Raw genomic sequence first — 27,629 nt, forward strand, 5'->3', positions numbered from 1 at the left:
GCGGGGGGGAATCGGATTCGCTCCGGCTTTATAAACCGGGAGCCCGGGGCTGGGGCGCTGCCTCTGGGATTTGCTTTGCCCCGAGCCATGTCCTGCCTCCGCTGGGGGCTTCTGCTGCTCCTGGGGGGCCCCGCGCTGGCGGCCCCCTTGCGATGGGACAGATCCCCGGTAAGGTGATCGGGGGTGATAGGGGGAGAGGGTATGGGGTGAGGGGCTGGCTCTGGGGGGAGAGGAGAGGGGGGTAAGGACGTGGGGGCTGGCTCTGGGGGGCAGAGAGTGGGAGAGGGTATGGGATGAGGGGCTGGCTCTGGGGGGAGAGGAGAGGGGGGTAAGGACATGGGGGCTGGCTCTGGGGGGCAGAGAGTGGGAGAGGGTATGGGATGAGGGGCTGGCTCTGGGGGGAGAGGAGAGGGGGGAAAGGACATGGGGATTGGGGAGGGGCTGGCTCTGGGGGGCAGAGAGTGGGAGAGGGCATGGGATGAGGGGCTGGCTCTGGGGGGAGAGGAGTGTGGGAAGGATCGTGGGGTGGGGAGAGAGTAGGGGGTTGGCAGGAGGGAGCATGGTGGGGGTAGGGGGCTAGCCATGGGGGGAGTGTAGATGTTGTGGGGCTAGAAGTAGGGGACTGGCTATGGGGCAGGGAATAGAGGAGGGCTATAGGGAGCAGGCTGGGGCTAGCTATGGGGGAGCATGGTTGTGGGGCTAGAGGTGGGTTCTGACTATGGGGTAGGGGAGCAGGGGATGGCTATAGGGAGCGGGCTGGGGCTAGCCACAGGGGAGCATGGTTGTGGAGCTAGAGGTGAGTTCCTGCTATGGGGCAGGGGAGGGCTATAGGGAGCGGGCTGGGGCTAGCCACAGGGGAGCATGGTTGTGGGGCTAGAGGTGGGTTCTGGCTATGGGGCAGGGGAGGGCTATAGGGAGCGGGCTGGGGCTAGCCACAGGGGAGCATGGTTGTGGGGCTAGAGGTGGGTTCTGGCTATGGGGCAGGGGAGGGCTATAGGGAGCGGGCTGGGGTTAGCCACAGGGGAGCATGGTTGTGGGGCTAGAGGTGGGTTCTGGCTATGGGGCAGGGGAGGGCTATAGGGAGCGGGCTGGGGCTAGCCGCAGGGGAGCATGGTTGGGGGGCTAGAGGTGGGTTCTGGCTATGGGGCAGGGGAGGGCTATAGGGAGCGGGCTGGGGCTAGCCGCAGGGGAGCATGGTTGGGGGGCTAGAGGCGGGTTCTTGCTATGGGGCAGGGGAGGGCTATAGGGAGCGGGCTGGGGCTAGCCGCAGGGGAGCATGGTTGGGGGGCTAGAGGCGGGTTCTGGCTATGGGGCAGGGGAGGGCTATAGGGAGCGGGCTGGGGCTAGCCGCAGGGGAGCATGGTTGTGGGGCTAGAGGTGGGTTCTGGCTATGGGGCAGGGGAGGGCTATAGGGAGCGGGCTGGGGCTAGCCGCAGGGGAGCATGGTTGTGGGGCTAGAGGTGGGTTCTGGCTATGGGGCAGGGGAGGGCTATAGGGAGCGGGCTGGGGCTAGCCACAGGGGAGCATGGTTGTGGGGCTAGAGGCGGGTTCTGGCTATGGGGCAGGGGAGGGCTATAGGGAGCGGGCTGGGGCTAGCCGCAGGGGAGCATGGTTGTGGGGCTAGAGGCGGGTTCTGGCTATGGGGCAGGGGAGGGCTATAGGGAGCGGGCTGGGGCTAGCCGCAGGGGAGCATGGTTGGGGGGCTAGAGGCGGGTTCTGGCTATGGGGCAGGGGAGGGCTATAGGGAGCGGGCTGGGGCTAGCCGCAGGGGAGCATGGTTGGGGGGCTAGAGGCGGGTTCTGGCTATGGGGCAGGGGAGGGCTATAGGGAGCGGGCTGGGGCTAGCCGCAGGGGAGCATGGTTGGGGGGCTAGAGGCGGGTTCTGGCTATGGGGCAGGGGAGGGCTATAGGGAGCGGGCTGGGGCTAGCCGCAGGGGAGCATGGTTGGGGGGCTAGAGGCGGGTTCTGGCTATGGGGCAGGGGAGGGCTATAGGGAGCGGGCTGGGGCTAGCCGCAGGGGAGCATGGTTGTGGGGCTAGAGGCGGGTTCTGGCTATGGGGCAGGGGAGGGCTATAGGGAGCGGGCTGGGGTTAGCCGCAGGGGAGCATGGTTGTGGGGCTAGAGGTGGGTTCTGGCTATGGGGCAGGGGAGGGCTATAGGGAGCGGGCTGGGGCTAGCCGCAGGGGAGCATGGTTGTGGGGCTAGAGGTGGGTTCTGGCTATGGGGCAGGGGAGGGCTATAGGGAGCGGGCTGGGGCTAGCCACAGGGGAGCATGGTTGTGGGGCTAGAGGTGGGTTCTGGCTATGGGGCAGGGGAGGGCTATAGGGAGCGGGGTGAGGGGCTGGGCGTAGCTAAGTCCTAGAGTTTAGTCTCCGGGAGCTGCTTTCTTGGCTGCTACGGAGGGGAGGGCTCTGCTGGGGGCTCCCCTCCAGGCTTCCTGGGGAGGGTTATCTGTGGGGTGGAGGGTCAGCCCCGGCTGGCAAGGCCTGTGGCAGAAACTCCCTTTGCCTCGTGGGTTGGTGCGGTGAGAGGGTCGGGCCGGGGCTGTGTCCCACGCGTGGGGCTTGCTCAGCGGAGCCTCCCCCCGCACAGAAGCTCCTCCTACAGGTTTTGGTTTTGCAAGGTTTGGTTTTCCCTTTTGGGGCGCTGGGCGAGCTCTGTGTTTGCAGCTTGTGGGGTGCAGAGGGCTCTGTGGAAACACTGTCTCCTGTGTCTGTAATTTTCACTCCATGCATCTGAAGAAGTGGGGGGGGGTTTACCCACGAAAGCTCATGCCCAAATAAATCGGTTAGTCTTTAAGATGCCCCTGGACTCCTCGTTGTTTTTGTGAATACAGACTAACACGGTGACCCCCCTGATACTTAATAAGGGAGTTAGAGCAGGCATGGGGGATCCAGGACTCCTGGTTCTCTGCCAGCTCTGTGACCTAGGGCAAGTCGCTTCTGCTCTCTGTGCCTCAGTTTCCCTTTCTACAAAATAAGGTGTGGTTTTTTTTTTTGTTTGTTTTTTTTAACCTACCCCCTGGGAAGAGAACGGGTGCAAGCAGATGATTTAGTTCTATGATAAGCCTGAGTGTTCCTCAAAGGGCTTTGAGATCCTTGTGCGGATGGGACTGGCTGTTGGCACTTGCGATCGCAGAGCCGTGACCCAGGAGCTCCTGCCACATGCCGCGTGCTGAGGCTGAGGACGTGCCTGGAGATGGCCATCCAGGCCTTGAAGTAATCGGCTTCTGACTCGGCCTCGCGGAAGGCGTGTTGGGTGAGACGCTGGTTGTGCTTTGCCCCCTCGGTTCTTGGTTCGAGTCCATCCCGCGGGCTGGAAGGAGAAGCTAGGAAACTCCCCAGCACAGAGCAAGCGACCGCCCTTGGGCACAAATCTCCCCGATCGTTCCCATTGGGAGACCCCTTATCTGGCTGCCTGCGCCGCCCCGGGGAACTGATTTTACAAGCCTGGGCTCTTGGGCACGCTGCTGTTAAAACCAGAGCAAAACTCCCAGCCAGTGGGGTGAACCCTGGGGGGATTCAATGCTGTTAAATCCGCGGTTTGAAGGATCTAGTAACTCGCCCCCTCACATGAGCAAAAGGGATTCAAGATCTGGGTTCAAGTCTTGGTTCCGCCGTCGGCTCTCTGAGTCATTTAGTCTTTGTGCCTCGATTTCCCCACCTGTCAAAAGAGGGCTGCCCTTGCTATTTAGCTGCAAAGACCTTCAGGGCAAGGACAGTCTTGCTACATGTCTGTGCAGTGCCTGTGGGGGGAGGAAGGCTGATCTCGGTCGGGGTCTGCGCAGCACCCGGTGTGATAGAGCGGGGGCGGGGTGATCTGTAGGTGCTGCTGGAGTGTGAATAATTGAGATTGGATCTGTGGAAATGGGGGTGCAGGAAGGGCAGGGCCTTCCAACTCTCCCACTGCAGCTCAAGTGGGAGAAGGGGCCCTGTATTTAAAAAAAAAAAAAAAAATTCTCTTGCTTTGCCCATGGGATCTGAGAGTTAAGCTGGGTCTGTTCTGGGCGGCTCCCGGAGCTCTAGTGACCGATTCTCTTGCTGTGAGTCCGACTAGACTCCAGCTCCTCTTAGAGCCCTCTTTGGCTTTGCTGGGCTCCGATTCTGGCCCAAGCCGTGCCCGGGAGCCCCCGTTGTGCAGGGTGCTGCACGAACTCCTAGTCCGCGTCCCTGCCCCAAGGCGCTCACTGCCCAGCTAGACAAGATGAAGAGTAGGATGGGGAAACTGAGGCACAGAGCTGGTAAGTGATTGGACCGCGGTCACCCGGCAGGTCAGCTGCAGAGCCGAAACTGAGAACCCAGGCTTCCTGGGTCAAGGCTCTAACCAGTAGACCATACTGCATTAAGGTAGTGAATCTCCATTGCTTAACAGATCTGGGCGGGAGGGTGTGTGTGTGGGGGGTGGGGTGAGATTTGGGGCAGCATTTCCCTCTAGCAGCTAGTCTACAGTGGCTAAAAGCCTACTACTACGCCTGGCTAGGGGAGTCTCTCTTCAAGCAGCACCAGCTTGGTTCTCTACCACATGAGCTGAAGTTCCTGGGTTCAAATCCTGCTCTCCCCCCATGGTAGATGACCATGTGGCATGTTAACATCAAGCCGTTGTTCTATTCCACAGCAGCTGTTGGTGGGGGGGCGGAATTGCTCTCTTGGGATGATCCTTGAGAACTGGGGCATTGTGGCTAAATCTGGGAAGCCCTTTGGGGGTGGGTGGGAGCCGGGTCTCCTAAAACCTTTTCTGGGGTGAGTATGGGAGGGAGCCATTACCTTGATCTCAGCTGCATTGATGGGGGGCAGAACGATAGACTCAGCTCACCACCCCCTCAGTTCCATGTCACCTTCCTATTCTGGGGGTCTACCGAATTTTGCAGTGCTGACAGCGTGAGGGGTGTATTAACTCTGGCAGGGGGGACAGCCTGGTGGGACCAGCTACGATGAGATGAGTCTGAGTTTTTGCTTTGTGTCTGTCCACCAACGTATACTACAGGGTGACTCTCGAGGCTGGGTGACGGCCCAGACCGGGGATCAGATGGGGGGGGACTGCAGAGCGGAAAGCGAGGAACAGGCTTTCATTCTGAGCCATCCCCAGCACAGGTGGGGTTGGGGGTGTAGAAAAGACCCCGCATAGTGGGTTACAACTGCATGGCTCTGGTGAGCATCTAGCAAAACCCAGAGCTTCTAGCCTCTAGGTTGGCAAAAGCCGAACTGGCTGGTAAGCGAGGGCGGCGGGTGGAATGAGTTGGCGGGATCTCAGATGAACGCCCAGTTGGGCATATCAACAAGGCAGGCGCCCAGTCCAATGAGAGTGGGGCAGTTTAACGAGGAAACCACAGTCTATAAGCAACCAGCATGCAAAATAACGGTGGGGGGGTTGTAACAGGGTGGAGGTTCCCCCAGAACTGTAGTGGGGTTATTGGACAGGAAGGTACGCTGCGTCGCATAGCTTCAGGGGGGTTGCTTAGCACAGATCTGCCTGTGGTGCAAGCTACTGCCGGGGGTGTCCAGCGTCTGTATTTCGTGTCTGACCCAGCCTGTCTGGGTGCTGATGCACCTTCTAATTTTAATCACAGCTTCCCCGGCCCTATGCTGCCGTCATCCCTTCTTGGGCCTTGTATATGTCGGCCTTAGTCAGTTGGGGGCCTAGCCGGCACGCACCCTGGAAAGTGATCAATACGGGCTGGGTTCGCTGGCTGGCGCGTGACCTTGACTCCCTGATGCAACAGGTGGCCCGGCTTTACCCATGCTAGAATATCAGCGCTGCCCGGGGTGGGCCGGAGGGCTCCCTGCCAGCTACATGCGGGGCTGGTGGAAGGGGCTGGACGGAGACCTGCCTCCCAAGAGATTGGCTTAGCCACCCGGCCTTTTCTGCATCTCTCCGCTTGTGGCGTTGCGTGCATGAGTGCCAGCCACCTCTAAGGCCATCGGGGGCAAACATTATCTGGTGCGGCTGCAACACACCAAAAGCTCGTGTTGTCTGGCCAGATCCCGTGCTGTAAACTGCGGGGTTGTGAGGAGGGGCTGAGTGGTGCTGACTGGAAACTCTTCATCAGTCCTTGTAGAAGAAAATGCCACTTTCATGGAAACTGACGTCTTTCTGATCCTGTCAGTTTCATCTTTTTTGTTTTTTTTTTGGCGGGGGGGGCAACAAAAGGAGCATTTCAATAATCTCAGAACATCCTGTTTTGACAATTTTGAGACGGAACATTTTTATTTTTTGCCCTTTCAAAACAAAATTCTTTTTTTTTAAATATATTTTTAAAAGATGGTTTAAAGGTCAACATGGGAACAAAACACTTTGACCCACAACAAATTGTATTGTTTTGTTCAGGTTTTTTGTTGGTTTCAGAGGAACTTTTTTTTTCTTCTTTGTCTCAGAACAGAACGATTTGAAATCCCAACATTTCAAATTTCTACCCAGCTGTTACTGAGGTCCCACCTGGCTACCACTGAATCTTCCAAGATATGGGGGCGGGGGGATGTCGCAGCTAAACCCCTGTCAGGCTGCTACAGGTAGCTTCATTCATAGGACTGGAAGGGACCTCGAGAGGTATCTAGTCCAGTCCCCTGCACTCCTGGCAGGACCAAGCACCATCTAGACCATCCCTGACAGGTGTTTGTCCAACCTGCTCTTAAAAATCTCCAATGATGGAGATTCCACAACCTCCCTAGGCAACTTTTCCAGTGGTTAACCGCCCTGACAGTTAGGAAGTTTTTCCTAATGTCCAACCTAAACCTCCCTTGCTACAATTTAAGCCCATTGCTTCTTGTCCTAGCCTCAGAGGTTAAGGAGAATCATTTCCACCCGGGGCAGCTCCAGGCACCAGTGCAGAAAGCGCGTGCCTGGGGTGGCAAGCCGTGGGGGGCGGCCTGCCGGTCGCTGTGAGGACGGCATGCCTGCGGGAGGTCCGCCGGTTCCGCGGCTTCGGCGGTAATTCAGCTGTGGGTACGCCGAAGGCACGGGACCGGCAGATCACCCGCGGAAACGCCACCGAATCCGTGTGCTGCCTAATTGCCGTGCTTGGGGTGGCCAAAAAACCTAGAGCTGCCCCTGTTTCCACCCCTCGTCTTTGTAACAACCATTTATGTACTTGAGAACTGCTCTCATGTCCCGAGCCTCGCTCTTCTCCACTCTATTTTTTACATACGAGGTCAGTGGTCACCACGGGTGAAAAGTGGGTTGAGCTAGTTTTAAGACTTCCAGCCTTAATAATAGGAGGCTCCCTCAGTAACGGGGGAGGGACCTTAATTATATGGCTAAAGAGCTCCAAAACCCGGGTTCCTAAAATTAGATCTGGCTGGGGAATGTTTCGATGAAAAATTTGGGCCAAAAGTCCCCCACAAGCAGCTTTACTGAGAGCAGGACTGTTCCTGGGGAAAGAGTCAGTCCTGATGTGTTTCCTGACTCGCTGTTGAGAATTTCAAAATGGTCAGAACGGGACTTCTTGTTTCAGCCGTTTCCAGGTTTGTGTCTTAGTGCCAAACGACTCTGTGTTTTGAAATTTAACTTTGGTTGACGTTAAAAGGGCCAAAATCAAAATATTTTAGGAGTTGGAGAAATGTTTTGATTGACCTCCACTCTGCCTCGAATGGAATCGTTTTGTTCGTCGGTCACAGTTTTGTTTTGTGTGTGAATTTGATTCCCCACCTCACCCCCAAAATCCTCATAGAATTTCCTTTCCTTCCCTTCCCAGCTCCACCTCAATCCGTGTGCACAGGTCGATATTAAGGCTCCTACAGAACAAGTTTGACCATCAAGCTGTTTTTCTCCTCCTAACACTTTACCGAGGCCTCTGTTTCTAGGCTCCTCTTCCTGAAAATCTTTCCTGCTACATCTGCGCTTCTCCATGTGGGGGGATCGGAAAGGGGGTGGGGGAGAAACGGAGGCTGCTTCCCATGCTGGGTCCCCACAGCACAGAACTCCAGGTGTCCCGCTTTCCGGCTCACCTGCGTGCTCGGTTCCTCCTCCACCCCTCTCTGTAGCAGGAGCCGGAGCCAGGTGTGCGGCCTGGGGCCTTGTCTCCTCTTGATGGGAACTTGAATTGGGATCAAGTCCCCTCCAGCGCTGTCCTCACATCTCCAGTTTGCTTTGGCAGCAGGGAGCTGTTTGTCTTGGGGTTGCCTGAGGCTGTGGGTTCCTGGAGTAGGTCTGGCCTGGGGATTTGCTGCACATGAGAACCATGTGGGGCTGGGGGAGATAGTATGCTGGTAGACTCAGAGGGGCCGTTTATATGGCCGCTAGAGGGATTGGAGCGGGGGGAGCATGCAAGGCAGGCATGGTGCTAGGTGCTGTACGGACACATGTGTAGGGGGACAGTCCCTGGCCCAAAGAATTTATGGTCTTGGCTAATGACCAAATGCAGTTGAGGGGATTGGAGGTAGAACCAAGATAGCCATCTTCCTGGCTTCTTAATCTGATATTCCCAACCCCCGAGCTCTGATCCTTGGCTTTTATCTGGCATTTTCATCCATTGATCTCGAGGCGTTTTACAAAGGCAGGCAGGGAGCATTCTCCCCCTTTACAGAGTGGGGAAACTGAGGCATGGAGCCGGACAGGGATTCACTCGTGGTTCCCCCAGCCGCAGAGCCAGGAATCGAACCCAGGCCTGCTGAGTCCTAGTCTAGTGCTCGTGCCACTAGGCTGCACTGCCTGAAGGGATGGGAGGGGAGAGTGGTGTGTGCTGAGGGTGGAGGTGGTGGTGCTATTGTAGGGGTGCATTATGGGGGGGTGTAACTCCACATCCACCTCTTCAAGGTCTCCTCCTGCCCCCTCTTCTTGCGCATTGCGGGGGGCTCTAAGGTACCAGGCCCTGAAAGCGTCTAGCTGAGTTCATGGTAGCATCTGCTCTGCCTTCCACCACGGCTCCGTTTGGCCCCCGCTCCCCCAAGGTAGCAGCAATGCAGCAGAGGTGACACCGCACAGACCGCACCCCCACCCCATGCATGCCCCAAGACCTACCCCCCCCAGCTTGCTCCATTCCACCCCCCCCCATGCCAATGCGATGCAGATCCAGATGTCTCTGTAGGGCAGGCAGAGCTTGGGGGGAGGGGGGGTGGAATCAGGAAATTAGCAGGGATTTTCCCCCATCCCACTCTCCTCCCCCGCCCCCCCGGCCCGTTTCCAGGCAGAATCCTGCGGAGTACAGGCGGTGGGAACCCACCCAGGCGCTGCCGCCCAGGGGCAATGAACGCGCTGTCCCAGGACCCGGGCCAAGGTGCAAGAGCAGCATGTGAAGGGGAAACGCCAGACAGGCATCTCGCCGCCCCTGAGCGCGCTCTCCTCAGGTGTGGGAGGGCCATTAATGGATTTAAGAGGCCGCTTGTGCCAGGGAAATCAGGGTGGGGGGAAGGCAGGCCTGGTCCTTTCATTCCCCTCCCCCCACCCTTCCCACATTGGGAGGGGTCAGGCTGAGGACCTGGTAAGGGGGAATCTCTCTGGCCAGAGTCCCATTTTGCTGGAGCAGAGAGGACACCCTCCATCCACCCCCAACCTCCTGCTCTGATCTTGGTGAACCTAGTGCTGGTGAAAGAGACAGAACTTTGAGCAGCCGGTTTCTGGCCCTCGTGGCACCAGAGAAGCTTCCAAATGTCTCCCAGGGGTGCAGCCCCATCTGCCTGAGTCTGCAGGCAGCCCCTGTGCCTCCGCGGCCCCTCAGCGCATCTGCTGGTCAACGCCAGCCAGCCCAGTTCTTTGGCAGCATCCCTGGGCCTGGGAAGAACTGGAGCCGGTGCTTGCTGCATGAGGGAACAGGCTCTGGGGAGCAGTGGGGTACATGGGACTGGGAGCTAGAAATGTAAACTGGGGGAGGGGTAGCCTAGCAGGAAGGGACCCCTCCTCTTCCGCCTGTCACATTTCACAGGGTTTTGGAGTAGCCCAATGGAACTCTGCTCAAGGTGGGGGCATGTGGATTGGTAACTAGGTGAAAGCACAGGTAGCTATTTGGGGTCCCCCCCGCAAGGCTGAGCCTGGGCTCCCACCCCCCCTCCACCCCACACCTGTACAGCTCTGCCTATGTCCCTCGGTCCTGACCCACAGCCCCCTGCTAGCCCAGCCCTGGGATCCCCCCTCAAACTCCGTAGCATCCCCTTCCCTGTCCCTGTTGCAGCGGGGAGGGGAGGGCTGGAGATTCGACTCTCAATCACCTGGTTATTAATAATCTATCCTCCCCTTCCTTGCTTAAAAGCCTCTTTTGGGCAGAAATCCTGAGGGGGGGCACAGAGGGAAGGGGTCTATGATCTCATCTTCAAGATTGAGTCAATTTCAGCCCCATGGATTATTTCTCCCCAACCCCCTTTCCCTTCTCAGACTAAGGGCCCCCTTCATCAGCCTGGCCCAGTCGCTCTCGGCCAGGCCTCCACGCCGGCCTTGTACAGCGAAGGCTCTTGTTGTCTGAGGGGGGCAGGGAAGGAAGCGGGGGGGGGGGGCGCATGTGGCAGGTACACAATGGCCCTTTGACTCGGTGGCAGGGGCTGAGCCGGGAGCGCATCTCTGTGCCACCAGAGGCCCTAACAAATTACCCCCGGCTGACAGCTGCATGGACCCGTCTGTGTGCGTTGGCAGGCGCCGGCGGCCGGGAGAATCAGCGGGAGTCTTGGGGGCGGGGGGGACGGACACGGCCCTGAGATGGACGGGGCTGGCTTGCCAGGGCCCTGAGCGTGTGGCGGGCGTCTGCCAGGAGCTGGCCAGATGCACCCGCCTTCCAACGGGGAGGGGACACGCTCCCTGGGGGCGTCCGTCCGCCCCGCTCCAGGGCTGGAGTAGAGGTGGGAAGAGGAATCTAACCCAATATTGGTGTTTAAAGGCATTGCTCTCTAGGACCGGGCTCCGTGGTCCCCCAGGGGTTGGACCGGCTCGTCAGGGCGGCCGTGCTGTCTCCTGGCCATGGCTGCGAGGTGTTGATGGAGCTGAGGCTGGGGGGGGGACGGGGTGCGGTCTCTGGCTCCAGCTGCCAGAATTAACCTCCTGGTGAGAACCGTCCTGAGCGATGCTTGATGAAAAGACAATAACTCAGTGGAGCAGGTTTCCCAGCTAAAGGGTAATGAAGCCCAACGGCCGATTATTAATAAACTGCTTGGAGCCTGACTTATTTGTGGGGGTTACTATTGGGGTTGGAGCCCTTGCCTGGAAGCGGGGGGGGGCTCCCCTATTGCATCAGGGGGCTGCCCCCAACTGCTCACCGTCTAACTAGATCAAGTCAGGATCATTATCCCCATCTTACAGCTGGGGAAACCGAGGCACGTAGATGGGCCTGGAATCTGGTGCTCTTGGATCCCAGCCCAGAGACTTCACCCCTGGGCCACAGAGGAAGCCGCGAAGCCTCGTATCGGGCACTTTGACTCCAGTTCTTCCACTAAACGTGCCCGTCTTGAGGCCAGCTCCACAAACCACTCAGTGGGCAGCCAGTCCCCCAGCTGGTGGGCGAGGCAAGCGCTCCAGGGCTTGCCCGTTCGTTCATGCGTTTCCTCCCCCACTCTGAGGAAGAGCTGTGATTTCCCGTGCCTGGGCCGTCGGGTTGGGTGCAGAGGGGTGCCTGGTGCAGGTGGCTAGGTAAGGAAAGACAAGGGGGTGAAAGGAACGCCCCCCCCAGGCTGGGATATACAGACAGCATCCCCCCCCTGCAACTCTCCTGTCCCCAGGCCTGGCTGGGTCAGGGGGGCAGGGATTGCCCGGGGCCGCTCCCTTCATCCTGCCTGTCGGGGTTCACTGGAGCCGCAGGCTGGTGCAGAGTAAATAAACCCTGGGGGCTCAGCTGCCACGTGGCCTTTGTAACCGCAGAGCAGCGGCCGGGAAAAGCGCGTGTCGGCTCGGGTCCCGAGCCATGACGGGAGCCAGTGGGCCGGCTCTCTCGCCTCGGCTCCCACGCAGGGAGCCCGTGACCCTCTGAGGAGCAGACTGCAGGACTGTATTCCCGTCTGTGTGCATGTGGGCTGGCTTCGCCCAATGCAGCCCCCTCTGGGGTGGGGCAGCTGTTTGTACGGGGGTCCCTCAGCCAGTGCTGAGATGCAGCTGCCTCTGGGGTGGAGCAGCTGTTCCTGCAGCAACCCCCCCACTACGAGAGGGAAGTGTGGGGTAGTCGGAGTCAGGACTCCTGGGTTCCCTGGTGAGTGGCAGAGCCAGGAGCTCTCCTTCCCTTCCCCTGCTGTAGGAGACCTCTGATACCTTCCCCCCACAAAGCACCGAGACTGCATGCCTGGAGGAAGTCACGAGCCACTCTTCTGGTGGGAGTGGGGGTGGATGGACTGAGCTGATGTCTTCACACACACCCCTCACTCCCTCTGCTGCTTGCTTGTGAAGGGGGAAGCAGGGCCTGGCAACCTTGGGGCTCACTTCCAGTTTCTTTCTTCTGTTCCTAAATCTCATGCTTCAGGGCTTCTGCTGGCCAGGGTCAGGAAGGGATTCCCCCCCCCATGTGTTCAGGGAAGGTTTTGTTGTTTTTTAAATATCCTTCCTCTGAACCAGCAGGGATGGGCCCGGTTGGGGAAGGGGCACTAGACGGGGTGAGCCGGGGCTCTGAGGTAGCCCCGATTGTTCCGTCTCTCGCCAGCGCTTGCCTGGCTGGTTCTGACCCGTGCTCAGGGTCTAACTCATTGCCACAGGAAGGAATTTCTCCCCCCCCAGCTCAGATCAGCGGGGACCCTGATGGGGTTTCGCCTTCCTCTGCAGCAGGGGGTGCGGGTCACTTGCTGGGATGACCTGGGGTTGGTCTAACTTCCCTGCCATTGGCGGGGCGGGGGAGGGTCTCGGGCGCTGGCGCCCCTCAATCCCTCCTGTTCTCTGCCTGGGGCCAATGGCAGTCGTGTCTGCTATGGGCTGGAATGCTTTGGTCTCAGTGGGTAGCTGGCTTCGGCCTGTGGGGGCTGGTGGCCTGGGATACACAGCTCGGACCCGCTGCCTGAAGCGTGGGGGGCCTGCCTGTGAGCAGCAGTAGAGTGGGGGGTAGGGAGCTTCCCTCATTAATGCCACGCCCTCCCCCCCAGTGACTTTAATACCACGCTGGCTAGGTATGTGTGTCATGTCCCCTCTAGTGGCTGGAGCCAGCCGCAGAGCTCCGCGCGGAAGGGTGACATCTCAGACCCGCCGTGGCATATTTGGGGGGGACACAAAGGGGAAGTGAATTCTCGGAGAGGGGTGGTGGCAGGGCGTTGAGCTGGGTCCAGGAGGCCTGGTCTATGAATAGTGTCTGTGCGTGGTTTGGGGGGGTGGCACTCTATAGCCGGGTTCTTCTAGCATGCCCATCACCATGGCCTCTGAGCTGCTACCAGCCTCAGTCCACCAGCAGCCTGCGGTGACTAGCGTCTGCCGGGTGAGAGCCAGAGGGGAGCGGAGACTCAGCCAGGGATGGACTCGCAGCTGGGGGAGTGGAGGCGGCTTGGGGGGCTAGTCCGTGCCAGCTGTCCCAGCTCCTAGCAGGGTGGGGGACCCGTCTCGGGGAGAGGCAGGAGGAGTGATGTCACGTCTGTGTGGCTAAGAGACGCCTTTGATGGAAAGAGACGGCGGGTGTATTTATTAGGGGGGGTCTCGGTTGGTGTCCTGTTTGCAGCGGGCTGTGGGGGGGTGCCACTGGCCCAGGGCTGGTTTTTTGAAAAGCGCCGTGTGTGTCTAGGGCTCTTCTTCGCGTGAGGGTTTGGGAGCTTCGGCCAGTTCGCGCCCACTCGCCCCCGCTGGTTTATGTCACCGTCCCATCATTCTGTCAACAGCTTTGCCCTTCGCACGGCAGCCTCGGCGCCCGCCACCCGCTTCGCATGCCAACGCCCGCGGCCCCGCAGGATCCCGGCCCCTTGGCGCCAGGGGGAGGACCTGGGTGAGGATTGTGGCCCAGAAGCATGGAGGCTGTTGGTCTGACCGGGGAGCAGGTGTGGCACCCGGAGCGTGCCAGGACCTGGGGACAGAATTCAAACCGTGGACAATGCCGGGTGTTGCAGGGGGCTGGGAACTGGGGTCAGAACCAGCTCTGCGTGGGCTGCTGACAGCCGATCAGACAGGCAGCCTGGAAGCACAGGCCTCTGTATTTCCAAGTGGCCCCATTGCCCACTCCCCCCACCCCAAAAACCCTCAAGTGCCTCTTATCTGCCTCTGGCAAAGGGCAGCAGCAGGGCTTGGGTCGGGGCGCAGCAAAGCTGGGGGTGGAACTTCAGGGGGCTGCGGGTCAGGACTGAGGGGCACCAGCGGAGCTGGGGAGGGAGAAGCCGGGGGTGGACTTGCAGGTGTTTGCGGGTCAGGTCTGAGGGGCACCAGCTGGGGGAGGGGGGAAGCTGGCGGGGTTGAATTGCAGGGGGCCGTGTGTGCCGTGGCTGGGGCCCCCGCCTGCGATCACACCCCTGCCCTGCCACAGGCTCCCTGTGTGAGCTTGGGCAGGTCTCTTAGCCACTCCTTGCCTCAGTTTCCCCCTCTCTACAATGGAGACAACAGCCCTGGGAGGGGCTCAGATACTTCAATAATGGGGGCCGGACATGTACCTCAGAGCTTCTTGGGTGACCCCCCCACTGACAGCTCCACTCGCCCCCTGCGGTGGGGTGATAGGATGGAAAGACTCCCACCCACTGTCCGCCCTGCTTCATCTCAATCCACCACTAGGGGCTGTACAAGTTTATTGCTTTTAGGTGTATTACGGTAGCACCTGGGGGCCTGACCTCTGACTGGGACTCCTAGGTGCTACCATATTACACCTAAATGCACAGCGCCTAGCGCAATGCGGGGGTCCCAGGTCTCCTGTTGTGCCAGGTGCTGTCCATTTTTATTGCTATGAGGAGTATTACGATAGTACCTAGGCACCCCAGTCACAGACCAGGCCCCCATGTGCTCGGTGCTGTACAAACCCTTGGGGTTGGGCATCCAGGATCGAGAGTGGGAACAATCAGGTTCCCCCCAAATCCTGGATTTTCTCTCTGTCCTGTCTCAAGATCCCGCGTTGCTCTGTCAGTGATGGTCTCCGTTCCCATGGGCCAGAGCAGTGTGTGAACTTATGGGGGGGGATCAAAGGTTACCTGGCTCCGTGCCCTGTGAGCAGGGGGCTCTGCCCCACCAACCCCTGGGCTGGCACACCCCAAGATGGGATCGTGGCATGGACCCATTTCCTGCCGTGAAACATCCTGCAGAGCCCGGCTCCTGAAATCTGGGGATTGAGGGGCATCAGTGGGGCAGGGGGACGCTCAGGGCGGGGATAGCAGGGGCTGTGGGTTGGGTTGAGGGGTATCCGTGGGGCACCGAGGGCTGGGATAGCAGGGGGATGTGGGTCGGGTTGAGGGGTATCCGAGGGGCACCCAGGGCTGGGACAGCAGGGGGCTGTGGGTCGGGTGAGGGGCATCAGAAAAGCTGGGGGGCAGGACTGGGATACCCAGGGGTGTCATGCATTTCCCCTTAAACATGAGCCCTTTACTGTCACCACACACTTCAGCCCCCGTAACCACCCACCTGGAGCGCTCCTGGCGGGGCGGCCGACCCCAGCTGAGCCAAGCCTGGGAAGGGAGCCGCGTTCTGCCCCGGGGACGCAGGTGGGCCGGGCACCAGACAGACGCTCTCCCGGTTTACAAGCGCAAGCAACAACCTGCCCATTAATCCACCCGAGGACCTGAAATGTTGCCCGCCTCCTCCCCCCTCCAGCCTGGCACTGGAGGTATGGCAGGGCTCCCCTGAGTCCAAGCCATCAGCTGCCAATCCCCCCTCGCTGGCACGGTGCCCCCGGCGTGTGGGCACCAAAGAGGAGATTCTTGTTTGGGGCAAGGCCTTGGGTTGACAGCTGGGGGGGCGGAGGGGAGCCAGGACACCTGGGTCCTATTCTTGGCTCCCCCATGTGATCTCTTGCAAGTGCTTCCTTTCCCTTGCACTTCAAGATTCCACCCCCCAATAAAATAGGGGGCAAGTCCCTCCTTTCCCCCCGCCCCTCGTCAAGCATGGCTTAACTGACCTCCAGTCATTGAGGGCCTTTGTCAGAAAAGAGCTGGAGGAACCCAGGTGTCCGGGCAGGTCCAAAGGGGGAGAGAACGGCGTGTACCCGCCGGGCACCTAAAGGGTTACGCCGGCTGCTTTAAGTGGCTGGCTTGTCCTGCTCCCCGCCAGCCTGCGGTCTGGGCGCTCGCTCTGGAAAAAACGCTGGCATCAAGCAAATGAAGTCTGAAAACTTAGTGGCTTTTAATGCCCCCCCCCCCTTTGCCTGGCGTTTATTTACTGTGCAATTAGTTAAACCAACTCCTGTCCCCCGGCCAAGTCACACAGGGAGCCGGGGAGGAGGGGTGAATTTCAGCCTGGGTCTATGGAGAACTCCAGGGCGGGGCTCCCCCATTTCCTGTCCATGGGGCACCTCCTGTGTTGATAGTCTAGCGAACACCTTGGCCTCCCGTCACCACCTGCCTGGGTCCACGCTAGAGGGCTACAGGCCTCAGCTGGCTTCTGTATTAACCGGCGACGTGCTCTTTCCGTGGTGGCCTAGTGCTTCGCACGCTGGACTGGGAAGCCGGAGACGCTGCTTCTGTTCCCGGCCCTGCCAGCTGGAAAGCTGCATGCAAATCATGCCCCCCCGTGCCTCAGTTTCCCCCTCTGTAAAATGGGGTGACTGATGCTGACCGAGCGCTGGGAGAGCTACTGATGAACTGAGAGGCCTTATTCATCCATAGGGCTAGGTTCCTGCTCATGTCCCCCTTCCCCCCCCCCCCCCTGCAGGGGGCACTCTCTAGTCAGCCTGAATTCAGGGCTGGCGGCTATGGGCTGAGACAAGGGGGCCAGGCAGGGTGGATTTGGGGGTGCAAGGGCTGTGCAGGGAGGATATGGGGGGGGCATGCAGGGTGGATTTTGGGGGTGCAAGGAAGCCGTGCAGGGTAGATCGGGGGGGGAATGCAGGGTGAATCTGGGGGGGACAAGGGGGCCATGCAAGGTGGATTTGGAGAAGTGCAGGGTGGATCTGGGGGAGACAAGGGGTTCGGTGCAGGGTGGATTTGGGGAGACAAGGGGGCCATGCTGGGTAGATTTTGGTGGTGCAATGGGGCCATGCAGGGTGGATCTAGGGGGACAAGGGGTTCGGTGCAGGGTGGATTTGGGGGGACAAGGGGGCCATGCAGGGTAGATTTTGGTGGTGCAAGGGGGCCATGCAGGGTGGATCTGGTGGGGGGCAGACATCTCACATCTCTCTCCACCCCTCCTCTCCTTGCAGTTCATCATCTCGGAGAGCGAGCGGGGGCCGCCATGCCCGGCCGAATGCCCCCGCGAGCGCCACCGGCCCGTCTGCGCCTCCGACGGCAAACTCTACAAATCCCAGTGTGTCTTCCAGCGCGCCCGGTGCCAGGAGCCCCTCCTCCAGGCACTGCCCCGCTTCCGCTGTGGGGGCGCCCACCACGACCCCACCAGTAGGTAGAGCCCTGGCCGGGGGGAGAGTTAAGTTGCCCTCGGAGAGGTTCCCGCTCCCCGATCTGACAGTCCGCCTGGGTGGGGTGGGGAATTCCCTGGCTTGGGAACTGGGTGAGGCCAGGGCTGTGGGCATGGGTCCCTTGCCCCCAGCGGACCTGTGGGATCCAGCAGCCGCCCCGTGACTCCCTCTGACCCTTGCCTTTCCCCCTGCAGGCCTGAACCTCACCCGGTGCCAAGAGGATCGTGCAGCCGCCCTGGCCCGGCGCCAGGCGGACTCCATCTACGTCCCTGAGTGCAACGAGGACGGCTCCTTCTTGCAGGTAACGGTGGGGTGTGGGGGGGCATGCTTCTCCCCCCCCCTCCTCTGGGGGAGAACTGCGGGGTCCATCTGCGCCCCACAGCCTTCATGGAGAACCCCCCTCCTCCCAGCCCTCGTCGGCTGCAAGGGGTGGACATGCTACGCTCTGCCCAGAGTGGACCCCCCGCTGTTCACCCCAGATCTCCACACCCCCCCCCCCGCTTGTATCAACATGGGTGGGGTCTGGGCATGGGGGGGTCCCTGCCACGCAGCGCCCTCCAGTGTGGGGGTGGCATGAATGCTGTCCCGTAGAGCCCCTGTGCAGAAACTGGACAACCAACCTGCAGGGCCATGGGCATGGGGTGCGGCCTCCCTTCAGGGGACCCCGGGGGAGGGGGCCGGATCCTGGAAATGGGGTGTGCTCAATGGGGCCAGGGCTCCGCGAGGGGATTGTCCCCCGCCCCTGAGAATTTTTGAGAGACTTGCCCCGTCCTGGCCCCGAAAGTCCAAACCTCGCCCCTGCAAATCCCCAAGCTCCCGTTCGGGGTCACCTGCCTTGTGCGTCCCTCCCCGCCCAGGTGCAGTGCCACAGGCAGACGGGCTACTGCTGGTGCGCCACCACCGAGGGCAAACCCGTCAGCGGGACGTCCGTGCTCAACCAGACGCCCAACTGCACAGGTACCTGGCCGCCCCCCAGGCTGAGGCCGATTAAGCTTTCGTGGCCAGACTAAGTGGGGGGCCCCTCCCCGCCCCTTCTGCCTGCGGCTCCGCCCCTTCTGCCTGCGGCACCGCCCATGACCCCACCCCATTTTGCCCCTCCCTCCACGGCCCCACCCCTGTTCCACTCACGGGCATGCCCCCCCCCCACACACACACACACTGTGGCCCTGCAACCCGTTTGCCCCTGTCTGCCCCCCCAGGACCGGAGAAGCTCTGTCCCCCCTGCCACGGCCCCTGGGTCACCGTGGGGAGTGAGAGCTCCAGTCCCGGGGCTGCAGTGGGGGTTGGGGTGCTGGGCCTTCCCCCTGCACTTCTGCTGGGGACCAGGGTTGGGGTGCTGGGGTTTCCCCCGCCCTGCGGCTTGGGCTCTGGGCTTCCGCCGCCCCGTGGCGGATTTTTTCCAGGGGCCCCCCAGCTGGCCAGGGTCCCTGGGCCAATCCACCACTGCCCCCAGGTTGTGATCCAGGTCCCCCCCTCCCTCCCTCGATGGTGCACCCCCCCCCATACACACATACACCCCGCCTCCTGCTGTGTGCTGGGCCCAGCACATCTGAGCCCCTGGGTTCGGTGCCCAGCTCGGGGAGGGAGTGGGGCCTAGAGGTTAGAGGAGGGTGGCTGGGCGTCAGGGCGATGGGGATGAATTGTCTCTGGCGCCTCCCCAGGTTCCTATGTGGTGCGACCGTCCTGGCAGGACCCTAACTCATCACGGAGAGGTAACCCCCCACCCAGCCCTCATCCCAGCTCCCCCCTCTCCCCCCGCGAATGCTGGATCTCCCCCCTTGCCCCACTGCGGTGCCATGACTCCTGCCCGTCCCTCCACAGCCCTGCTCCATCTTCTGCCATGCCCATGTGCGTAGCCTGGCACCCCGGCAGGGCAGTGAGGGGGGGGGGGTCCCCAACTGGCAGTCGCTGCCCCCCACAGAATTCCCCAGCCCGCTGAACCGCGAGTGGGGAGCCGTGAATGGGCACCCTCTAGAGGGAGACCCGGGTACTGCAGCCTGCTTCCTAATGGGTCTTTGGGGGTCCCTATCCCAGACTCTAGCCCTGTAACATGAGACTGGCCAGCTGCCTACCAGCTCCTTAGAACTGGGAGCCAGGATGCCTGGGTTCTAGTCCCGTTTCTGGGAGGGGAGCGAGGACGAGTGACTGAAGCGGGAGGGGCTGAGCACCAGGACCCCTGGGTTCTATTCCCCGGCCTCAGATAAGTCACTGCCCCTGCCTCGTGCCTCAGTTTCCCTCTCTTTGCTGGCAGGGGTGGGGGCAGGTGGTAACTACCGGTAGCACAAGGCTGAACAAACATCAGGAAAGCGCCCCGAAGGGCAGGGGCTGAGGCGGTGTGTGCCCAGTGCCCTGGCGGCCAAAATAATGGGGGGGAGCCCTTACCCCCCCACACCTCGCTTGTCCCCAGCAGGGCTGCTGGCGCTGGGGTCTGTGCTGTGAACTCCACTCTTTGGGCGGAATAGATGGCACTAAGACCTCTGTAATAGTGGCCTTCGAACTGTTTTCCTCCCTGAATGCAGAAGGCGGGAGACCCAGGCCCACCCCGGCAAGCCCCCCGCCCCACAAGCAGGAAGGTAAGCGACCCCCCCACCCCCACCCCCGACTCCCATTTATCGGGGGGGGGTGCCTGGCTGACGGCACGCACGTCTGCCACTTTGCACTCATGCCAGGGAGGGAGGGGGAGCTTTCACCGCTCCCAGGGGTGCCATCTGAACCCCCGCTTGCCTGGGGCATTCCTGGGTCCCCTTTGCTCCCCTGGGCAAAGCTGCTGCTCTGTTGTTAACCCTGCGTGGACGGGGGGCTGATCTCCTGCCCCCTTTATCCCACAGTTGGCCCAGCCACCCCTCCCTCATGCCATTCCTACCTGCGGGGGATGGTTCCCCCCAAATATAAGGGGCTCTGCCCCCTGGGCCCCACCCGGCACCTATGAAGGGGAGAGCCCCGTATTGCTCGGAGGCATCAGAGGTCTGTGCCCCCTTGGCATCTCTGCCCACGCAGGCTGGGAGGAAACGGGGGGGGGTGCCTGCTGCCCCCTGGTGGAGGAGCTGGAGCATGCGTGGCGAGGGGGGGGAATGTTGGGAGGAGGACCCTGGGGGGTTTCCTTCCCCCCCCCGCCACCCCCAAATCTCTCTCTGCCGCTTTCAGAGGGGACCTCGCTGCCGTTCCTCATACCCATCATCCTCCCCGACTTCAAGCCCAATCGCACGGTGAAGCGGATTCAAGGTAACTCGGGGCGGGACAAAGGGGGGGCTAGAGAACCCGGGGTTCAGTGCCCAGCTTTGCCCCCCAGCTCTCCGACTGCTGCCTGGGCTGTGTAGTTTGGGGTCTCATTCGCAGGCCCTTCCCTGATCCCCGGCTCTGTCCTGGGGTGCAGAGAATCGGGGGTGAGGGGTCCCCTGTTTTCAGCGAGGGATCGTTTTCCTTTGGGACACTCTAGACTGGAGACTTTGTTTCATACGGCGCCAGGTGCCGTGGGGCCCTGGGCTGGGCCTGGCACTGGTGCCATGCAAATAAGAGCCCTAGAAAACTGGCTCTGGGATCCACTGTAAGAAACATTGATGCCACCGAAACCAAATGGGAGGGGGGGACAATGACTGGGATTTCGACAGGGGCGTCGACCCCAAAATGACGTGGGGAAGGGAAAGGGAGTGAGAAGGTTGGTCTAGTTACACTACAGTGTGGGCTGGGATCCAGGATGCCTGGGTTCCACTCCCAGCTGGTGGAGTGGGAGGGGCAGGAGGGTCTCGGTGCCCGGACACCTGGGTTCTGATCCCAGCTGGTGGAGTGGGGGGCAGGAGGGGACTTGGTGCCCGGACGCCTGGGTTCTGATCCCAGCTGGTGGAAGGCGGGCATGTGGGGACTGGGTGCCCGGAGGGTTAGAAGGTAAAAAGCCCCCCCATAATCCCCCCTGCCCCCCGCATCCCGCAGAGTTCCCTCCGTCCTGCGAGCAGGAGCGGCTGGAGGCCCTCGAGGAAATTCAGCAGCGTCAGCAGGAGGGGACCTTCGTCCCAGAGTGCGAGGGAGACGGCACCTACAAACCCGTCCAGTGCCACCAGGCCACGGGCTACTGCTGGTGCGTGCAGGCCGACACCGGCCGGCCCGTCCCCGGCACCTCCACCAGGTCAGTGTCCAGCGCCCGAGACCGTGTGGCTGTAGGATGGCATAAACCTCGATCGTCTCCTGCCACCTGGGAGTGGAAGGGGTTAAAAGCTGGGGGCGGGGCTAGAGCTAGGGAAAAAACATCCATTTGGGGGACCCATTGAAAATTTATGAAAATGGGGGGGGAATTCATTTTTATTTGAATTTTCCATGGGAAATGTTGGGGGGGCTTTTGGTTGGACTACATCTCCCATGATGCACCAGGGCGAGGGAGTCCCATGATGCAACTGCCTCTCCAAGAAAGGGGGGGCGTGGTATGTCATCGGAGGTGCAGTCTAGTCCGGGAGCCTAGCCCATAGAGTAGGGTTGCCATATTTAAACAGTGAAAAAAGAGGACGCTCCACGGGGCCCCGCCCCCGCCGCAACTCCTCCCTGCCCCAACTCTGCCCCCTCCCCTGAGCACCCCGCATTCCTCCTCCTCCCTCCCGCCCCCCGGGCTCCAGCTGCTGCTGCTCTGGGGAAGTTGCTTCGGCCCCTGCCGTGGTGGAGAGCGGCGGGAGCCGGGAAAGTTGGAGCCCGGGGAGGAGGCGGCTGCGCGCTCGGATGCCGCCTGCCGCCTCTGTGCCCCAGCAGATCGGGGGAGTTGTTAGTTTTGGCTTTGCTGCAGCCACTCACACTCGGGGTCCCCTTATCATGCCTCCCTATTTTCCCAGACATGTTGAGCTTTTTGGAAATTCCTCCCGGATGGGGATTTGAGGACCAAAAAGCCGGCCATGTCCAGGACAATCCGGACGTATGGTAACCCTACCATAGAGGAGAATGGGATCCTGAAGCACCCAAACTACAGCTCCCAAGATGCACCACAGCCTCCCCTCTTGAAGATCCAATTACTGCCAGGGAGTTTCTGGCCTAGTGCAGCATGGGAGATGTAGTCCAGTCAGAGAGCCTAGCCCATAGAGGAACAGGGAAGCATGAAACACCTGAACTACAGCTCCCGTGAGGCACCGTGGTAGCCTGGAATATTGAGGCCTTCCGCTTTGTGGATGAAAAATTCAATTTTTCAGCTGGAAACAGACACACTTTTGGGGGGGCGGGGGGAATTCTGTTTTTCAAAGGAAAATGTTTGCCTGAGTCAGGACTCCGATGGCTGGAGCCAACTCTAGGATTACGGTCTTCAGCCGGAGTCACCCCAGGTGACCGCTGGTGCGTGGCACTGGGCAGACCTCGCGCGTCCACATGGGTGCTGGCAAGGGGTCCCAAGGAACGAAGGCCGAGTGGAGGACACAGAGTCCTTGAGTTGTTGACCATCGGTCTAGTGACCCCAGAAACGTGTGCAGAGAACTTGGGGAGTGGATTTAATGTGTGAACTACTGAATCGCTCAGTAGCCCACACCCGGTTTATGGCTAATGCTAACGCTAGTTTATGTGGTCATAAGGGAGGACTAGTGGCCAGATGGGGCTGGGAGCCAGGACTCCTGGGTTCTGTCCCTGGCTCTAGGAGGGGAGTGGGGTCTAGTGGTTAAAGCGGGGGCGGGGCGCTGGGAGTTGGGACTCTAATTCTATTCCGGGCTGGTTGGGGGGAGGGATAGCTCAGTGGTTTGAGTAGTGGCCTGCTAAACTCAGGGTTGTGAGTTCAATCCTTGAGGGGGCCACTTAGGGATCTGAGACAAAAATTGGGGATTGGACTATGATATGTGACCTGGGCTAAATCCTTCCTCCTGCCCAGCCCCTCCGTGCCTCAGTTTCCCCTCCTGAAAACGGGGTTGCCTATGGGGTATGTGTGGAGGGGGGTTGGAAGCATCAAAAATCCTGCAAAGAGCAGCCCCTTTCCACCCCCATTCCTCTGCCCCAGCGCTGGGAGCTCCCAGCACCACGTGCCAACCGGGAAAGTCCAGACGTTGACCCATCTCTCTTCCACCCAGGAACTTCCCGCCAGACTGCGAGTCTGATGTTGCGGCCAAGAGCGCGGAGATGGGCTCTCTCTTCCGGGACAGGGCGCTGCCAGGTGGGGCGGGGGTACAACCAATGGCCTTGGCACCCTAACTTCCATGGGAGCCTGGGGGGGGCTCGGGTTCTCTGGCCATGTGACACTTGGCTGTTCCCAGTGTCCTGCCAATGAGCGGCCCCCACGCAGAGGGGAGTCTGGTCCTCTTGGCCCCTCTGCTAAGACTGCCCACGAGGGAGCCGGACAAAGCTGGCGCGGTGCCCACGGTTGGGTGAGGAACGGGGCTGAGCCTGTCCTGGCCGGGCAGAGCTCCCTGGGTGGGTGTGGGGGTGTAGAGCTCACAGCCTCCCCTGATGATGGAGCTGACACCCTCTAGAGGGGAAAGGCCCCATTCCCCGCCCCCCTGAGCCAGCCAGTCCCCTGCCCTGGGGCCAGACAAGAGCCAGCGCCCCCTACAGGGGAAAGGCCCTGTGCCCCATTCCTTGAGCCAGCGAGCCAGTCCCCCATGCTCCCCTCCTGGCGACAGGGGCTTGTAACTATGGGAGCAGCAGGGTGTGTGTCCCTTTGTTCTGAGTTCCCCGCTGACATTGGCTGGGGGGGACCGTGGCCACCCCCGGGCCGGACGCTGAATCCGGCTAGCTGCCGCCTCCCCCTCGAGCATCGTGCCGATGTCTCTCTCGCCCGCCGGGCGTGGGTGACCGAGAGAGGTCAATAGTGGGGATGAGTCACAGGTGGGCAGCTCCCCAGAGCCCCACATAACCCCCCTGCCCCTCCCCTCTCGACCAGGCTGCCCGGGTCCCAAGAAGGCAGAGTTCCTGTCCAATCTGATGAAGGCCTTGACGTCCGACATGACCCAGTCCCGGCTGATGCCCATCACGCATAGGAGGTGAGCCGGGGGCCCGGTGAATTCTGAAGGGCAAGCCCAGGGCTCTCTGGCGGGTTCTCCCCCCACACTGGTGGCTGGCCCATTGCTCTGTCGCGACCCCTGCTGGCTGATGGAGGGCTAACCAAGAAGAAGCGGGGCGGGGCCGGCGCTAATGATGCAGAGCAAAGGTTTATCACCGCCTTAGTCCTGTGACCAGCCGGGATGCCGCAGGGCCCCGGGCAATCTGTGCCCAGTTTTACAGTGGGACCACGGTGGTGCGGCTAGTCAGTCAGCCCAGAGCCGTGGGGCTGGCCGTGACCAATGGGGCTGCCTGGAAGGGGGATGGGCTCCTATTCCTGGCTCGTCTGATGAGTCCAGACTCGCCCCCTCCCTCCTTTACTTCCCCCAAGAGGTGGGGGGGGACAGTGGCTAGGATGCTGCTTCCCGGGCTCAGGGGACCTGGATTCAAGTCCTAGCTCTGCCACTGACTTGCTGGGTGAGCAAGTTACTGAGTCGTTATGTGCCTCAGTTTCCCCACCTGTACAATGGAGCTAATGGCTCAGCTCTGGTTGGGAGAAGCCTAAAAGGCCTCAGACCCCTTCGCCATGAGCCAGCCAGCGTGTGCCCCCCGCCCCCAATACAACTGGGTTCAAAAAAGAACTAGATAAGATCCTGCAGGACAGATAGGTCCGTCAGTGGCTATTAGCCAAGCTGGTCAGGGATGTAACGCCGGGCTCGGGGTGACCCTCAACCCCCGGCAGCTGGAAGCCAGGCGTGGCTCTGCCCCCAATCACCCTGTGCTGAGTTACATGGACCTTTGATTCTCATGGGCCGGTCGCTCCCAGGGGGAGGAGGGTGTTTGCAATCCCCTGACAGCTGTTCTTGCCAGTCCCTCTGCCCTAGCCTGGCACTTTGCGGCACTTCCCGGCTGGCGTCCCAAAGTCCCCACAGGGCGGTCGGGTGCAGCAGGAGTCCACGTTGCCCTGTCGTGGCCACGACAACCTCACGGCTCCCGGGGGGGGGGAGTTGTGCGCTGAGACTGGGCCTTCGAGCCCCGGCAGGTGACGGTGTCTCTGCCCCCCGCAGGCTGTCGGATCGCACGCCGGGCCCCAGCCTGGAGGAGCGGGCGGCGCGCTGGCATTTCGTGCGCCTGGACAAGGACTTCAGCGACGGGCTGAGCGAGCGGGAGCTGCGGCCCCTCAAGCTCTACGTGAAGCAGCACGCGCGGCCCAAGCGCTGCGCCCGCAAGTTCCTGGAGTACTGCGACCTGGACGCCAACCGGCTCGTCTCCCTGCCGGAGCTCAGGGCCTGCCTGGGACTCAGCTAGCACTGGGTGTGCGTGAGCCCCCCGCTCCGGGGGGTTGGCAGCTGGCTTTGGATTAGGTGGCAGCAGAGCCCCTGGGTTGTGAGTTCAAATCCAGCCCGGGGAGGACGGATGGGGAGGTTGGCTGGGGTGAAACCCAGTTCCCGATACTCTCAGGCGGGCAGGCTGGGGGCATGTGCCCAGCTGGAAGGAGGGGAAACTGTGTGGCTGCTTGCTCTGGGCCAATCTGGGACTGGAACTCAGGCAGCCTCGCTCCCAGCCCCACTCCCCTCCTGTATCTGGGGGGCCCGGATTCGCCAGGGGGCAGCAAGCTATCACAGAAAGCAAGGGAGAAAAAAAATCCCCTTTCCAGGCATTAGCTTGCCTTAGAAAAAGGGGCTTTCAAGTGTCGCCGCCTGCAGCTACGTGTTAATTTACCCAGCACACCTGAGCAGTAACTCAGGGCAGAGCGTGACCCCGGCCCGGGCAGAGCCTCAATCCTGTCTCCGGCGGTCATTGGCTAGGGGATGCTTCCGAGGGACAGCCGGGCAAGTCCTTGAGCTTGTCGTCTCTCCATGGCAGAGCTGGCATTTCCCAGCTGGCCGCCCTACATTAGACAGAGCCAAGGTGGGAGGAGATAATGTCTTCTCTTGGCCCAAGCTCTGTTGCTGAGAGAGAAGATGGCCCAATAAAAGGTATCACCTCCCACTCCTTGTGTCTCGAAGATCTTGGCACCCACCCGGCTACACCACCACTGCACAGGTTAGAGCAACAGATGGGTAGGGGTCAGGCCGGGGCTGGGAGGACAGAGTTGCTCATTTCAAGGCCAGAAGGAACCATTGTGTTCATCTCGTCTGACCCCCTGTATAGCCCAGGCCAGAGACCTGCCCCCGAAACGATCCCTAGAGCAGAAAACATCCTGGCTTGGTTAAAAAATTCTCCAGGATGGAGACTCCACCACGACCCCAGGGTAAGTCGTTCCACTCGTTAAAAAGGTTTCCCTTATTTCCAGTCTGAACTGGCCCCGTTTCAGCTTCCAGCCATGGGATCGTGTTAGACCTTGGTATTAAAAAGCCCGGTATGAAAGGTATGAAGAGCCCGGTATTAAATATTTGCCCCCGCCCCCGTAGGCACTGATCGCCTGGGATCAAGTCACCGCTTTGCCTTCTCTTTGCTGAGATTCATAGACCGAGCTCCTTGAGTCTCTCACTCTACGGCAGGTTTTCCAGCCCTCGACCTTTCCCGGGGCTCTTCTCCGAGCCCTCTGCAACTGATCAACCTTGAAGGTCACCGGCAGGGCTGTGTACAAAGCCACCTTTCAAAGCTCTGGTTTTGGTTGGTCGGAAGAAGCGTGATCTGCCGGTTAGAACAGGGGGGCTGAGAGCCAGGACTCCTGGGTTCTATTCCTTGGGTCAGTCTCCAAACCTCAGTTCCACTCCTGCCCCTTTGCTGTGCCAACTCTGGGGCAGGGACCCTCTCTCGCTGTGCGCCCAGCACCCCGGGGCCCCAGGCTGCTACCGTAATCCACACGGCAAACACTTGCATCTAATCGGCGTTTCTCTTTCCCCAGGCGTCTCCTTGAAGAGAGGCGCGCCCTGCTTTGCCCTTCCCACCCCCAGGGGGCGCTGCCTCGCCCAGCACTGCATTCCCACCTCTGATGGCAGACGATTTGCACTGTGAACTGTAGAATGTGGATTTTATTTTTAACTCCCTGGCGCTGAAGAAAGTCGGACGGACCTTTTAGAAAGAAGGCGGGCGGTCGATCTAAGGGATGTGGACGTGCCGGGCCATTGATTTGCACCTGGGGGACTCCGCTGCTGTTCAGCCCTGGTTTTCCTCTCTTCTGTAGATAAGAGAATCCTGCAAAATGCAAAGTGCCGTTAGGGGTTCTTACTTTATTTAACCCCACCTAATCTTTGCTTATTTTTACTATCGGGGGGGTTTAAAATTGGCTCCGACTACTTTATAATCCCTCCACTTCCTTATAAAGCAGAAACTGGTAAGAAAAACAACAACCCAACAATCCTGTAATCTGTGTCCTGAATCAATAAATTATAGAAGTATCGTG

General features: G+C 60.5%; 1 protein-coding gene across 2 annotated transcripts; it reads left to right on the forward strand.

Moving 5' to 3' along the window:
* LOC128826767 (SPARC-related modular calcium-binding protein 1-like) lies at positions 1 to 27,629 on the forward strand. 2 transcript variants are annotated; one of them, XR_008442885.1, is made up of 12 exons: positions 1 to 168; positions 17,138 to 17,330; positions 17,545 to 17,651; positions 18,208 to 18,307; positions 19,012 to 19,062; positions 19,870 to 19,923; positions 20,495 to 20,572; positions 21,278 to 21,470; positions 23,371 to 23,453; positions 24,180 to 24,279; positions 25,345 to 25,663; positions 27,132 to 27,629. XR_008442885.1 is itself a non-coding variant. In XM_054010259.1 (12 exons), exons 1-11 carry the CDS (start codon positions 88 to 90, stop codon positions 25,583 to 25,585), a joined length of 1,281 nt encoding a protein of 426 aa, XP_053866234.1. In that variant the 5' UTR covers positions 1 to 87; the 3' UTR covers positions 25,586 to 25,593; positions 27,132 to 27,629. The 2 variants fall into 2 exon arrangements, 1 of the variants encoding a protein (XP_053866234.1); XM_054010259.1 differs by having other exon boundaries at positions 25,345 to 25,593.

Source organism: Malaclemys terrapin, chromosome 20 (genome assembly GCF_027887155.1).
Source record: "Malaclemys terrapin pileata isolate rMalTer1 chromosome 20, rMalTer1.hap1, whole genome shotgun sequence".
In the NCBI taxonomy this organism is placed as follows: Eukaryota; Metazoa; Chordata; order Testudines; family Emydidae; genus Malaclemys; species Malaclemys terrapin.